The following is a 15,117-nucleotide window of genomic DNA, read 5'->3' as shown; positions in this document are numbered from 1 at the left end:
GCGTTCCCTGAACACTACCCCATCTGCAATTGTTTGGCCAAACAGGTAGTCCCAAACTCTTAACACTGGCTGAGCCAGAATTTGAAATGTCAGCACTGCGTTTACATTCTTTAGGAATACAGGACGTTCATGTGAATGTGTCTCTTCACATTAAACTGGGTTAGGAGAATGTATTTTAACATTGAATAAAATACACACATCACCTTAGGACAGCAACTTTAAAAGGTGTTAAGCCAAAAGGTGCATCCGTATGAAAAGCACCGGGCTTAAAAAATTGCAGACTCTTATAGTCTTCATATTTTAGCTCGTTTTCCTCAGCTATATTGAGAGAGATCTCATCTGAGCCTCCACCATTAAATCTCTCTCTTTCAAATGTGCTTTGAAGATGGCTAACCCACTTTTCCTTTTCCACTTTTCCTGCTAGCTCAGACTTCAGGGTGGGGAATTAGCGTACAGTCTCCCCATGTTCATCACTCAAAAGCCAAAAACACAGCTAAATTGACAGAAAATCTGTGTTAGTCTGTTTTGTTCTTAATGGATCTTTTATTTCTCAGATGGGATGCTACAGAGCATTTACTTAGAGACTAAGTTTATTTCCTGATCCAAATTAAACATCCTCAGTTTGTAAATATGGCCAAATTGGCATTCGTTGAAAGCACTTAAGGGATCTATAACACACTGAAAAATGCCTTCGGGGAAACGGTAAGGAACTGTTAATTTATCAACTGGTAAGCGTGTATTTTAGATGGATGGACAAACATCAAGTGAGGGGAGCGGAACAAGTAGGAGGGAAGTTCAGCATAAAATCTCCTCAGTCCTGGCAGCGTTCATGTCAGTGTAGTCAAAACATCCCAGTGCTGGCAGGGGCAAAATTGCTGCATCTGCCGACAAATAAGCCCACAACCAGCATTTTTCACCATTTCTGTGTGACAAGTATACCTGCAAGCACTGTTTCCGTGACAAACAAACAATGTTTTGCCTCTGATTTTCTGCCAGTTTCATAGGCACTTTTTTATATCATCAAATGCAGATGGTACATGCACTTACAGAAATAGTTGAAAGTTCTGTCATCATTTACTCAGACTCATGTGAGTTTTCAAACCGGTGTGATTTTCTTTCTGCTGGGGAATGAAAGGCTGAAGTTTATACTGCTCTTCTCCATATAATGAAAGTCAATAATGATCAGGGGTTGTCAAGTTGATCAAAAGTGACAGTAAGGACTTCTACTGTACATTGTTACAAAAAAATTCTATTTCAAATAAATACTGTACTTTCTAACTTTCTATCCATCAAAGAATCCTAAAAAAAATTATGATTTGACAAAAATATTAAGCAGCACAACTGTTTTCAACATTAATAATATTAATAAATATTTTTTGAGCAACAAATCAGCATGTTCTGAAAGATCATGTGATGCTAATGACTGGCTGTTGAAAATTCAGCTTTGCTATCACAGGAATAAATTACACTTAAAAATATATTAAAATAGTAAACAGATACTTAAAACTGTAATAATATTTCATAATAGTTTTTTATTGCAGCTTTGGCAAGCATAAGAGACTTCTTTCAAATACAATAAAAACCGACCCCAAACTTTTGAACGGTAGCGTATAGGACCTTTTTTAATGATTCAAATTTATTGTTAGGCTTAGAGGATACAAAAAGAAAGGGTCATATAACTATATCTTCAGGATTTTAGCTTATAAGAGATTATTTTAGAGAATCCTCCAAGACATATGCTTTCTGGAGTAGATGGAGAACTCATGACACAGCTAAAAGAGCTATTTTAAACCCACTTTGAATAGATCACAGCCACACATTTGGGATGACTCAGAGGCTAGGATGTCATATCATCCTGTTGGCAAGATCAATGCTTTTTATGATCAAAAAGCCCTTGTAATTGCTTTGGGAGATCATCAATTAGCTAGTCAATCAGCACTGATTTATACTAGCTTTGAAAAACTAATTTGGTGAAAGGTTCCTTATGTTTATTTGATGATTTCAGAAATGTTACAACTTGCACTCTCAGCTAATCTCAATCAGGCAGTTGGTTGGATATCCGAGTTAATATCAAAAATGTGTTTACCATGAGTTTATTTACACAGTAAACAAAAATCGATTGGGCCACTCCACATCAAACCAAGCATATTTTGCTTTTGTAGAGTAACAAAAAGCCTTTCTCTTGCTCTTTCCCTTTATCCTCAGGAAGGACTCTGTTGTGTGGGTCGCAAGGCCATGTGTAGGAGGCGTTTTCTCTTGGCTGCCAAAAGATGCTTCATACACCACCTGCAGTGTATTTAATGAAAGCACAATCACACATAATTGTCTGCCGCTCTGTGCATTCAGCTGGAGCAACTGCGCTGTTGACTGCCCTGCACATACACATACCCATCATCACAAAAAAAACAATCCATTGCGTTATCTTTGCGGCCAACCTTTCCTCTGGCTTTGTTTTGTAGCGAATCAGCTCATTCATGGGGAAATATGAATAATTAATCATAACTAGTTATAATTAATTATAAATATTTAGATCCGCTGTAGATATTTACTTGACCTCTCAGGGTCAACTGTCTGTCAATTCTCTCAACATGCCATTAGGTCGTAAAATCTATCTGGTCTAGCAGAGGTGTCAGGGTTGCCATGGTAACCAGGGTCCTGGGCCTTGTTCACAGACAACTTGGCACCCAGTATGTTTATTGGGTGAGGGGTCTGTGAACGTTTGTTAATCTAATGAATAATTGATTTGTTAAATCAAATGAAAAATTGTGTGTCTGATTGGTCCAGACGCTACAGTTTTTAAATTTTTAAAAGAGCTGAAGCCCTACATACAGAGACCCCAAAAAAGTTTTGTAGACTTAAAATGCCTAAATATAATTACATTTACAGTTTAATTTTGAATCTATTGTTTTAGAATTTAAAACATTACAATTTTGTAAAAATGTGACTAATGCAGTGGCAGTCATACAAGTGTGGGTTAAATATCCAAACATTTTTTTGGGCCACTATATGTATTCACTGCTTATTTCAGCAGCAAATATTGCAGACCATTTGAATGTAGAGCTACTGAACCATCTCAAAGTGTGTGTTATTATCAGCCAATTGGGCGTTAAAAAACAGAAGCCTTTTACAGGAAACCTGTCAAATAAGGATGGATGAGTGTAGGATTGCTTTCTGATTATTTCGCCACGCAATGGTTAATGAACTGTGGCGTGCAGTTGTGGTGGGAGTGTTTCGGCAAATAATGTTTGCAAACAAAGCAACGGAGACTGCATATTTAGTGTTTGCCAGTGCCATAGCGACTGAAAGCAAAGTCAACACGACTTACTCTACCGTAGCATTTCTAATAGTCATATGGATAACACAAAACCGCATTTCAGGGGTAACATTTTGGGATTCTGACATCATTCAGAAAAAATATTTTTGGATTACTTTTAAATATTATTGCTTGAATCGCTTCTAAGTTAAGTTAATAGAAAACAGTGAATGTGCTGTGCGTTGTAGTTAGTGCTAGCTCATAAACTGGTCCATTCACGCTCATCTCCCTCCAGTCACAAATAGATTCTCTCTGTGATGCACACCTCTGGTGCTCTCAAGAGCCTCCTCGTTGAATTACTGAATAGATTCATTCAGCCTTTCCTGTTTCTTCTCTCTCATTGTTGTCTGTTCTTTGTTGTTTAGGAGACATGTATAGCTTTGAATGTTGGCTTCTCTGACAGCTTAAAAATGTATGTAAAGAATCTTAGTTCTATTCAGGTATTTACCATCTAAATAGATAAATAGAGGACTGCATGTTATTGGAAAAAACTGACATTGCAATATTTCGTTTTTTTGGCAACATATTTTGCATTATGAAAAAATTAGCAATGTTCGCTAGAATAGCTGTTGAAAAAAATGAAATCATTCTAGAATTATTGGGGTGATTTTTTTTGTTGGAGAGTTCATCTTTCTCTCAAGGCATCTTTAAGTCTGAACCATCCTTTTAGGGTTGGACAATTTGGGAAAAATTTGGGTGTTCTCACTTGTGTTATAGTCTTTACAAGAACCAACTCAAACCCTAACCATAAAGTGAACAGAGAACAGAATCTCTTTCCACTTTTTTATAGACAACATTTTCACTGTTTCCACAATATGAATAAAATAATAATTGGATTTTTGTGATTATTATTAAATACAATATTTATGCTTAATATTTTTATTACAATAATACTCTTATTATTGTAAAATAAAAAGAACAGCTAGATTCACAGTAAATGAGCCGACGTGAGATGATGAAACACTGGCAGAACAGTGACTTGAGAAGTGACAGTGAGAAGTTTCTACAATAGCAGTATGTTGTCTTTGCCAAGCCTACATACAGTAATTATTGTGTGCATATGAAAACTGGCAGTGATATTGTGCTTTGTCAGACAACCTCTATCTCTCTATTTCTCCCTCTCTCCCTCCCTTTCTTTAAAAGCTCCTTTAATTTGTCAGCTCCAAATTGCTTTGCATTTAAAGCTCCTGTTCATCTCCTCAAAAGCAATAGGAAAAGTTGATACAAACAACCCATAGCAGTCCAGCTGACCCAACAACAAAGCAGTTTCTTTCATATGTTGGTAACAGTAACTGCAGAAAAAGAGAAAGAGAGAGAAGGTTGGTTCATTGCTGCCAGTGACAGGAGCTGATTATGTGCTCCACTAATCAACAGCTCAGAATGAACCAGCAGGGTTACGGCACACACACACACACACACACACACACATTGCAAATGATCATTCACATTTTTATGCTATCATGCACTGAAACAATGCATTTGTTCTATATAATAATGTGCATAATTGGTTGTCTTTTTTCCCTAACAGCCCTTTAAAAGAATGTGGCTGCTTCTGCCCTTTTTAAAAGAACAGTTCTGCTGTTTTGTCCTTTCATTATTTTATAGTACATGATGAAATGTGGCATATTTGTCTCTTAACTATTAAAATGGAAACCATCGGTCATTTAAGAACATATCCTTGTCTACCTGTCTCTTTATTTTACTGTCTCTCACTTACTACTTCTCTGTCTTAAGGGCATTTTATACAGTGCATGGTAGGCAGTAACATTTTTTGTTTGTTTGTTTTCTTGTTTTCCATACACGTGAGAGATGATGTTGAATGTAAAATGATGCCCACTACTGATCAGTGCTAGCAAACAAAAGCATGGTGCATTTATGAATGAGGCAAATACTCTAAATATTATTTTCCAGGTTGCATGTAAGTGATGGCTAATAAAACAGAACATTGCAACTAAATTGCTCTCATTATAATGAAGTGGTCTACACTTAATTTCTTCCAGCTGTCATTGTTTTTGACAATCTCTCCAGTCATTTTTTGTATAAATTGAAAAACAAAAAAAATTGTTTTAGTTTTAAAAAAGTAGAATATTTTTAAATGGATTCAGATAAATTATTTTTACATGAATTTGTTACATAAATTATCATAAAAAAATTCAGCTTGTGATCATCTTATTGTGTTTATGCAGTTGTAGCAATACAAAAATTTATATAATTATAAAATAAATAATGCAACCATTATTCAATCATTAGTCTAACATTTATGTTTATACAGTAGCTGATTGGTTTGTGTTAGTGACAATTTGTCCATAAAGTGTGTTATTTTATTCCATAAAATAGGCTAAGCACAAATAAAAAATCTGCTTAATAAATGAGATTGGTGAGCAGACTGGATATTAACTATTTTTTAGGATTTATATAGCTCAGGAAAATCGTTGTTGAAGTTGTTGTTGCTGTTTTTTGACAACAAAAAGGTCTTATTTTGAATGAAAGCTATGGAAAGATTTTTTTTTAAACCTTAAATTTTTTTTTTATCTTTCCACATGCACAACAAATCAGGATTTTTGAGCACAAGCACAGCAACCAGTGTTGCTTCAGTTCCGCCTCCGTTCTGCCGCCTCTGTCCCACTGAAAATGAACTAGAAACCCTTTGTAACAGTGTACCGTGTAAAATGGCCTTACAAATCCTTCCCTTTTCCTCTTCTTTGGTGCGTGTCTTAATACCCTGCTTTTGCTGACCATTGCAACATGTTTTCTAATCTAACCCCACCCTTGCACACACACAAAGACACGCGCACAACACCTCTGTCACTTCCTATCTGCCAGATTGGCCAGTAGATCAATAATAAAGTAGCCAAGATATTCAGGCTTTTGAATATATCAGTGGACAGCCGAAGGTCACGCTGTAGGGTTTAGTCACATGACTCGATCTTGTGCTGTCTAGCCTATTACTTCACACAATGTCACAGATGTCACTCTCTCGCACGCAGCAGAGGAGCCTTGAAGGGAAGAGAGAGAATCAAGACAGTTGGAGAGGTGGTTGAGAGAGATGCTGTGAAGGAGTGTGGTGACAGCAGAAAACGGCGAGAAAGAGAGAGACGAGAAAGAAACAAGCAAGGTTGAGAACAAATCTAAATGTGTGAATGCATTATTGATGCAGTGAGTCTCTGAGTTTCACTCGCTCCGTCTCGGTGAGGACCGAGGAATTGGGGTTACAGCTGTCGGGAGCTCCCTCTGCTGAGATGCCGTCTAACTCCATCACATCACAGCACTGAAGTGAACATTACCATTTGAACCCTGTGCCTGTTACACTGAGTGCTGTACGTAAAACCAACAGGGATTTAGTGTCTTTTGAATTAAAGGGTCCAAACTAAACAAACAACAGTCGAACGCTAAAGATCCTTTGAATTATATTTCAGTGTCTTTAGTTAGAGATTATACCAGGCCAGGAATTTTCTGTTTACTGCTTGCAACAAAGAATAACAAGAGCGAAGAGAGCTTTCTAGTTAATTACAATGCCTTCAGAAAGTGTTTAACTCCTTGAATTTTATTTCTGCTAAACCTCCCATAAAACATCCCTTCCATAAACAATCCATACATTTTCATGTAATCCTTGAGTAAAAGGTAAACATGTTTGACTTACTGTCCATAACTTAAGCACAGGACTCAACTCAAGCTCTAAACACCCCCTTGAATTATTAATTCATAATAATTATTTTATTTTATTTTATTATTTTATTATTATTATTTATTGTATTATTGAACCTATATTTGAATTTGTTCGAGACAACTGCATTATTTGGTAGAAGAATAGATTTTTTTGATTTATTACTATATTAACTATATACATATACATACACACACACCCTTTTATTAGTGTAAAATCAATATAATGCATGACTTCCCATGGCTTGTTGCTTTAATATGCTTTGATGTGAAATGTCACACACTGCATGAATTAATGTTCAACACATGCCCATAACATGGCATTTACACCAGAGTTACAGCTGGTAAATGAAGAACTGAGGTAAATAAACTAATGATGAACCTCATGTACAGACACCCAACCTCCATGCTTTGTTTGCCATCTATTATTAAGACTAGGCTTTTGATGAAAGAGCCTTTTACCTCCAAACAGAACAGAAGCGTGCAAAATGAATGAGAAAATTTAGCTTTACCAGCTTGTTTGTACTTGGATCTACCAGGCAATTCCTGACCAGCATTTCAGTTGTGTTTGTAGATGTCTCCTGTAAATTATTTAGAATGGCTTATTTTTTAGCTACATGCATGAAATGTTTGAGAACCATAGAGAGATTATCATTTTGCATAAATCGAGAGCAGAGGTTGCCTGTTTCCAAAAAATTATGGCACACCCTTCCACAACTACTCTCCTCCGAGCCAGCCTGGAGAACAATGCGATCATGAAACAGGTCATTAGGTCACTGTAGTCCTCCCAATGTCCCATCAAAGTTCAGTCTGGCATTTTTAGCTTCAGAGAAACCCATATGCAGACTTTTGAAGACCAAAGGGGTTATGATCAATAATTTAAACAAAAGCTTTTAGTCGAACACAATGCAGCAGAGAATTCTGATCTGTAAATCTCCAAAGACACACTTCTTCTATTCCAGGGGCCGCACTTGCACAAATGCACACACAGAAGGTTCCTGTATTTGCTGAGCCATGCTTAATTAGAACACATCCTCTGGAGAGCAGGGCAGAAGATAGACAAGGCTCTGGGGACAAGGACTCAACTCTGCCCCATGTGACAGGGTTTCCCACTCCAGACTGTCGCCATGGCAAGGGTTGCCTTGGTGCTGTCGCCCGTGGATTCTGTGTGGACAGGAGCAGGAGAGTGACATAGACAGGAAGTGATGGCTTTGGATGGGGAGGCTTCAGATGTCATAACACACAAACAGACAGTGACACGCTTGCACACCCACATGCATGCAACAGAGTTATCGGGGGTGGAGAGATTATTTCCTATTCCAGCACATCAGATTTTTCCTCTCCATAGGAGTTCTCCATCTTCCCCATGGGTCCTCGTGGGTGTGATATAGTGTATGCTTTACAACAGGATTTATAGCCATATATTTATGTATGAGGGGCTGTTTGAGCAGTGCAAAAATTGGTTACAGATGGAATATATTAGATTTTTTACTGATGCTGTGTGTGGGTTGCAGAAGACCAACAAATATATAAAGATGAACATTTTGACATACATCAGTTGGTAAAAATGAAAAGTATGAATTAAATGTATTTTCTTTGTAACAGATATTAAATGAACTTTTCCTTTAATCACTTAGTACTTTTTAGTACTTCATCTTAAACTTATTTCAATTAGTTGCCAAGGCAACATTTCTAATTTTCATCAAATGTAAAATTGATATTTTATTTTATTTAAGCTTTATCTCGGTGAATGAAAAAGATTTGTAATAATTTTAATCACTTAAATGAAAAGGTAGATGGTCACTCACATCTTGAAAGGAGAAATGCAACTGTTCCTCATTACTTTTTTATTTCACAAATGAACCAAGGATCAGTATTATTTTAGTATTATAAACAGTAAAAGTAAAATACATACTAATAGTAATTATAAAAAGTATTTATTAATATTTTTGTTAGCTTTTAATTTTTATATCTGTTTTCATTTTTAACAATTTTATGTGCTTTTGTCATTTTTGTTAGTTTATTTTATTTAGGTTTAATTTATTTTTATTTGAGTTTTAGTTTTAGTAATTTTGATACATTAACTTAAATTTAGTTTAGTCAGTTGCCAAGGCAATATTTCTCATTATCGTTTTAAGAAAAAGCTTTAATCAAATGTAATATTCATTTTTTTATTTTATGTCAGCTTTATTCCAATTAATGAAAATTATTTTTATTCGTTTTAATCACTCACTTTAATCAGTAATAAGGAACAGTTGTATTTCTGCTTTCAGGATATGTGTGGCCATTTGCCTTTTCGAAGTCTGACCCCTGGTGACCCCAATTATGTCACATATGGGGTGCAGGGAAGTTGTAACGGGTCACACTTGATTAGCTTTGGAGATGTATAGGTTGGTATTAGTGTGTGGACTGATGGTAAACGATATTACTTTGGGTGTGTGTGTGCAGTTGGATAATCTGGACGAGCAAGCAGCTCAGATCAGGAGGGAACTGGATGGGCGTCTGCAGATGGCTGATCAGATTGCCCGGGTAAGTCTCATCATTTGGTCACTTACACGTGGACAGAGATGCTCAGGACGTGTTGTAAACAGAGCTGGCATCCATTCCATTGCATCTCAGCCAATTCAGTTTATGCACCCACAGTCACTTTATAATTCCAACCAAATGACTAGAATTTTGCCAAGTAGGACTTGTTCCATAGTGAATATCTTTTGGGTCATCAGGTTGACATATTTAATCAAGTTCAGTTCAGCTTTCTTTCATACAGGCTTACAAAATACTAGTTTTTAATAGTGTTAACATCAGTGATCTTTTTAAATTGTTTATTGTAATTATTAAAAATATTAGAATTTCTTCTTTCTTTTTCAAAAAATTCAGGCTGGCAAATTCCCCAAGTTTGTGTCGAAGGAGATGGAGGCTATGTATATCGAAGAACTGAAGAGCTCAGTCAACCAGCTGATGGCTAACCTGGAGAGCATGCCAGTTTCAAAGGGAGGAGAGTTCAAACTGCAGAAGCTAAAGAGGGGACACAACACCTCCATCATTGATATGGGACAGGAAGATGAAAACCAGCTGTCCAAGTCTGATGTTGTGCTGTCTTTCACACTTGAGGTAAGAACTGTTCTAGCCTTCAGGCAGTGTAGCTTAGTTTTGTGCTCAAGGCCAGGGCTCACATAGTATGCCGTCTCATCGGGCCCAGGGGAGAGAGAGTGACTTTAATTTGTGGCCCTACTCAAGGCTTCTGTAACCCCACCCCCGGGTCCTACTTGCACCCGAGTGGGACTCGAACCCGGGTCGCAGGCATGGGAGGCAGGCGCACTAACAAGGAGGCTAAAGACTGCAGCCTCTAGCATCAGTTGCTAGAGTGCCTCTTGAGATCAGGGAGTGAGGTTTACCTGCATAGCACCTACTAGCTGGCCTCCTTTACACTTCCATGCATTTGACTTTCTTTGGTGAAGGTTTGTGACATCTTGGTCTTACTGAGACATTCTTGATGTTTTGTACACAATTAACTATTAAGTGTAAAACATAACCAAACTTGTGAGACAATGCCTGATGCAAAAAGAATGATAGGAGGAATAGTACACCAAAAAAATTTAAATGTGCTGAAAATTTACTCACCCTCAGGCCATTTAAGATGTAGACAAGTTTGTTTGTTTTTTAATCTGAACAGATTTTGAGAAATTTAGCATTACATCACTTGCTCTCCAATTTGATGTAATGCTAAATTTCTCTAAATCTGTTTTGGTGAAGAAACAAAATCTTCTACATTCTGGATGGTCTGAGGGTGAGTACATTTTCATTTTTGGATGAGCTATTGCTTTAAGCATTTTTGGTGCTATTTCCATAAAAATGACAGACTTTGCCAAGTATTTTTAGGTTTTAGCAGTAGTTAGCAGTATCCTTTGAACTGCTGAAATGTGCTGATTTGAACAAAACTTGGTAAAAATAGTCTGTAGTATGTTACATAGTTTTCATCGGAACGGATTTGGAGGGTGCCGTCAGAATGAGAGTGCAAACAGCTGATAAAAACATCATAATAATCTACACATAATCCACATGACTCCAGTCCATCAATTAATGGATTTATAAAAAAAAAAACACACAGCTTTTCATTTCACAAGATGTTAACTGATGGACTGGAGTCATGTGGATTATTTGTAGATTATTATAATGTTTTTATCAGCTGTTTGCACTCTCATTCTGACGGCACCCATTCACTGCAGAGGATCCATTGGTGAGCAAGTGATGTAATGCTAAATTTCTCTAAATCTGTTTTGGTGAAGAAACAAAATCTTCTACATTCTGGATGGTCTGAGGGTGAGTACATTTTCATTTTTGGATGAGCCATTGCTTTAAGCATTTTTGGTGCTAGTTCCATAAAAATGACAGACTTTGCCAAGTATTTTTAGGTTTTAGCAGTAGTTAGCAGTATCCTTTTGAACTGCTGAAATGTGCTGATTTGAACAAAACTTGGTAAAAATAGTCTGTAGTATGTTACATAGTTGCAAAATTTATATTATCCATTAATAAAAACATTCTATTGCTAATGATAAGTTACATTTTAGTTATAAGCTCTGTAGATTTCCTATGGATTTGTAAATTTTCCCTAAAATGTGATTATATAAAATTATATGTTACGACCATACAAAATACAATCTTTCACATTCTCAGAAACCGTTGCATTCATAATATGGAACAGTTTTCTAATGACAGTGCAGTTTCAGGTGCTGTGTCCTCCAGCTAGAACTCTTAGCTCCCGGCGCTTATTTATACTATAGTCGCACCGGTAGTGACGTCATGGCTGTCGCCGGCCAACAAGTTGGTGTTTTTTCAATGTATGCTTCAGACACGGGTCACGACGAGGCGTTCCCCATAGCGACCCTTAGAGGACGCAGTGTCTCGTTCCCTACTCAGGGAACCATGGTTACATAAGTAACCTGAGACGTTTTGAGTTGATTTATTGAAACTGATTCATTTGAACTGAAGTAAATCAAACGTACCAACCATTTTTTGCTACTGAAGTTCAAATCAAAGATGCTATTAAAACATTCAAGTCAAGACACCTTTATTTTTATAATGCTTTATGCAGTAGAGATTGTTTCAAAGCAACATTACACTATTAAACTGGAAAATAACAGAATCAATTATGCAAATCCAAATTCTGCTATAAAGCAGCTGTAGCAAGACGATAATGTCATTATTCAACTCCAGTCGGTTCAGTGTTGGTTCAGTTCAGTTCAATAACTGTATAAAGTTTATTCATTAAAACAAGTTCAATTCAGCGATAAGCAGCTCTACTGAAGACAGTAGTGTCGCTATACAACTCAAATCAGTTCAGTGTTGATTCAGTTCAATTTAATAACAGTGTTGATGTTGCAAACTTCACAATCAACATATCACACGTTCACAATATTGTTTCTTTTTGCGTCACCAGCAAATTTGCAATTTTTTCATGAATATTTCGCGCGCGGCTCTACTTCTTTCCCATATCAAAGCTCCCCTGCTCCTCTTTATTCTCTATCCATGATTCTATTCCAATCTTTTCTTCTTTTTGTGACTTAAATTTTGCTTCCCGCTCCCTCTCTTTTCTTCTTTCAACTGTAAAGCACTTAGCTCTTATAAAAGCCTTATGGTTATGAGTCATAGAACTCAGTCTATATTCATGTATTCATGCTGTCACTGGCGGCTGGAAACAGAGAATTGGCTCATTTTGGCAAAGCATAACAGCGCTAATGGACACACAGGAATGTATCACATCAAACAGACATGCTGAAGGAGAGAGATTAAGAGGAGGAGATTGCAAAAGAGACAGCAGAATCGACGAGAAAAAGAAATTTGACATTCATGTACTTAGAAAATGTTATCCAGTCAAGCTGTTCAAGAATAAACTTACCTTGCGCTGTCCCAAAGGCACCTTCACACATACACACACAGTTCAGCCATGCATGGCCTTGTGCAATGTCAGCAACCTCGCTGACACTCGCCGTTAGCACTGTTAGAATGCTAACCCATCCGTATCCATGGAAACCATACATACACTCAACCAGAAAATAAACATCTTTCATTCATTAACATAAGACTTCACTAATATTTGCGATTTATCAGTGCAAAAACCTGATTCTTATTCACTAACCATGTCAACCAGGTGCTAAATTCAGTAAAATAGCGCTCCAGTGTATTTAAATTAAGCCTTTGTAATTATTTTCAACGCTAAAGTCTCTTTTCTTTATACAGTAAATGATCTATTATATAAATTATAGATTGCGCCTCGTTCACAACATTCACAATTGCGCTGTTACTGTCTGCAGAAAGTAAAACTGCATCATTCAGTAAATCTATTGCAACGACAACACAGACAGTGTGAAAATCATCAGCGGGTGCAAGTCATTCTTCGTGAATTCCTCCCTTTGTGTTTTAAAATATTTTATATCCCTTGTAGGCCCTTAGAAAAATATAGTGGCAAACATTTGGCAAACAAATTTTCCTCAAGCTCATATTTTCACATGCAAATTACCACATATTAATCACACTTTTGTTGCAAATAAAACAGTTTTTGCTAATTCTTTGCTCAACCGCCCAGCTGTTATGATGTTTATCGCCCCCTGGTGTTCATTAAACAGATTGACGATTGTGCTCACCCATGGCTCAATCTGCATTTGTCAATTCTCCATGTGATAAATCACGCTTCCCACCACACACATAGCAGATTTTTCCCCCTCTTGCACTAGCTTCCCTTTTTGCCCTCTTTTCCTTTCCATCTCTTTTTCACTCTCCCCCTTTTTCTTTCTGTCTCATTTGACTGCTGCCTCTGAAACATGCAGCCTGTTTCCACGGCAGCAGATTATGTCACATGTTTCGTTTTACTAGGCCAACTCTACCACTCACCCTGTGTGTGTGCAGCAGACAGTGTATCTGTGTTTTCCTAGGTGTACTTTTCTATACTGTTGCATCATATTGTTCATTTATTATTTATAATATCAATACTGATTATTTAAAGCACGTCTTTGAGTTATAGTCTTCTCTCATTCTCGCTGAGCCCCGCTACGGTAGGATCTCTTATACATAAGTTGAAGCCAGCAAAGCTGCACAGTTATTATATTTCTCCCTTTATGGAGGCTTTACACTACATATGGATTAGTGGCCTTAAAGAGGAGAAAAGCGTAGAGGGACTGTAGGCTACCGCGGGTGTTTTCTTCAAGAAATTAAAGGAGGCAGTGAATTAGTAAAAAATTTGGATGAAAAAGTAATAAATAGTACATAAAGCTAAAAAAAAGTCTTAGATAGAGGAACTGTCTCTTTTTCAAGCGTAGCATGAATTTGAACACTGTAAATTGGAAAAATTTGGGAAAATTGTATTAAGTTAAGCTAGAAGTAAAGAAAGCAAACTCTTTCTGAGTCAATTCTGGAGTAAATATAAATTTAAAAAATGGCTGAAAATGTATTCACCCTCAGGCTATCCAAGATGTAGATACATTTATTCATCAGAACAGATTTGGAGAAATTAAGCATTGCATCACTTGCTCATCAATGGATCTTCTGCAGTGAATGGGTGCTGTCAGAATGAGAGTTCAAACAGCTAATAAAAACATCACAATAATCCACAAGTAATCCACACGACTCCAGTGCATCAATTAATGTCTTGTGAAAAGAAAATCTCTGTTTGTAAGAAACAAATCCATCATTAAAGCTTTTTTACACAAAAAAAACAAATGCAATTTTCCACAGGTCTGCCACATGCGACTGGACTGTGATAATGAATGGGTACAGAAAGAGTAAATACTGGTGGACTGTGAATGTGCACTCTCAAAATCTTCTTTAGGTTTTTAGTTTATGTATTTATTTTCCAAATGTCAGACTTGTCTGTTGTGTCAGAGAATCTCGTACCAGTAATCAACAGAGAATATCCTCGGCTGAAAGCTTTTATGTACAAAACATCAGACGATACACTTTACCCACTGGTCTGTCTCTCATGCACTTGACATTCAGTATTAGATTTTTTTTGACCTTATCAAATGATTTGTTAGCGAACGATTTCATCAGCCCTGCTGTGTAGCCGAATAGGACTGCGGAGATCGTTTTCCTCGCTGATCAAAGTAATACAATGAAAACAAGGGTTGCGAGATGTCCCTGTGTGCAGT

The 15,117-nt window shown here is 36.9% G+C and overlaps 1 protein-coding gene across 1 annotated transcript in view; it reads left to right on the top strand.

Moving 5' to 3' along the window:
* The window catches only part of LOC107750273 (calcium-dependent secretion activator 1-like), an 86,604-nt gene that overhangs the window by 25,235 nt on the left and 46,252 nt on the right, over window positions 1–15,117 (top strand). Inside the window, exons 4-6 of the mRNA XM_016565583.1 lie at window positions 9,425–9,505; window positions 9,854–10,087; window positions 14,705–14,751. Coding sequence (XP_016421069.1) covers window positions 9,425–9,505; window positions 9,854–10,087; window positions 14,705–14,751 — 362 coding nt within the window. The remainder of the gene's footprint in view (window positions 1–9,424; window positions 9,506–9,853; window positions 10,088–14,704; window positions 14,752–15,117) is intronic.

Source organism: Sinocyclocheilus rhinocerous, unplaced genomic scaffold (assembly GCF_001515625.1).
Source record: "Sinocyclocheilus rhinocerous isolate Xijiao unplaced genomic scaffold, SAMN03320098_v1.1 scaffold963, whole genome shotgun sequence".
Taxonomy (NCBI): domain Eukaryota; kingdom Metazoa; phylum Chordata; class Actinopteri; order Cypriniformes; family Cyprinidae; genus Sinocyclocheilus; species Sinocyclocheilus rhinocerous.
Note: the sequence above shows the minus strand (reverse complement) of the source record. Positions and strands in the feature narration are given on the sequence as shown.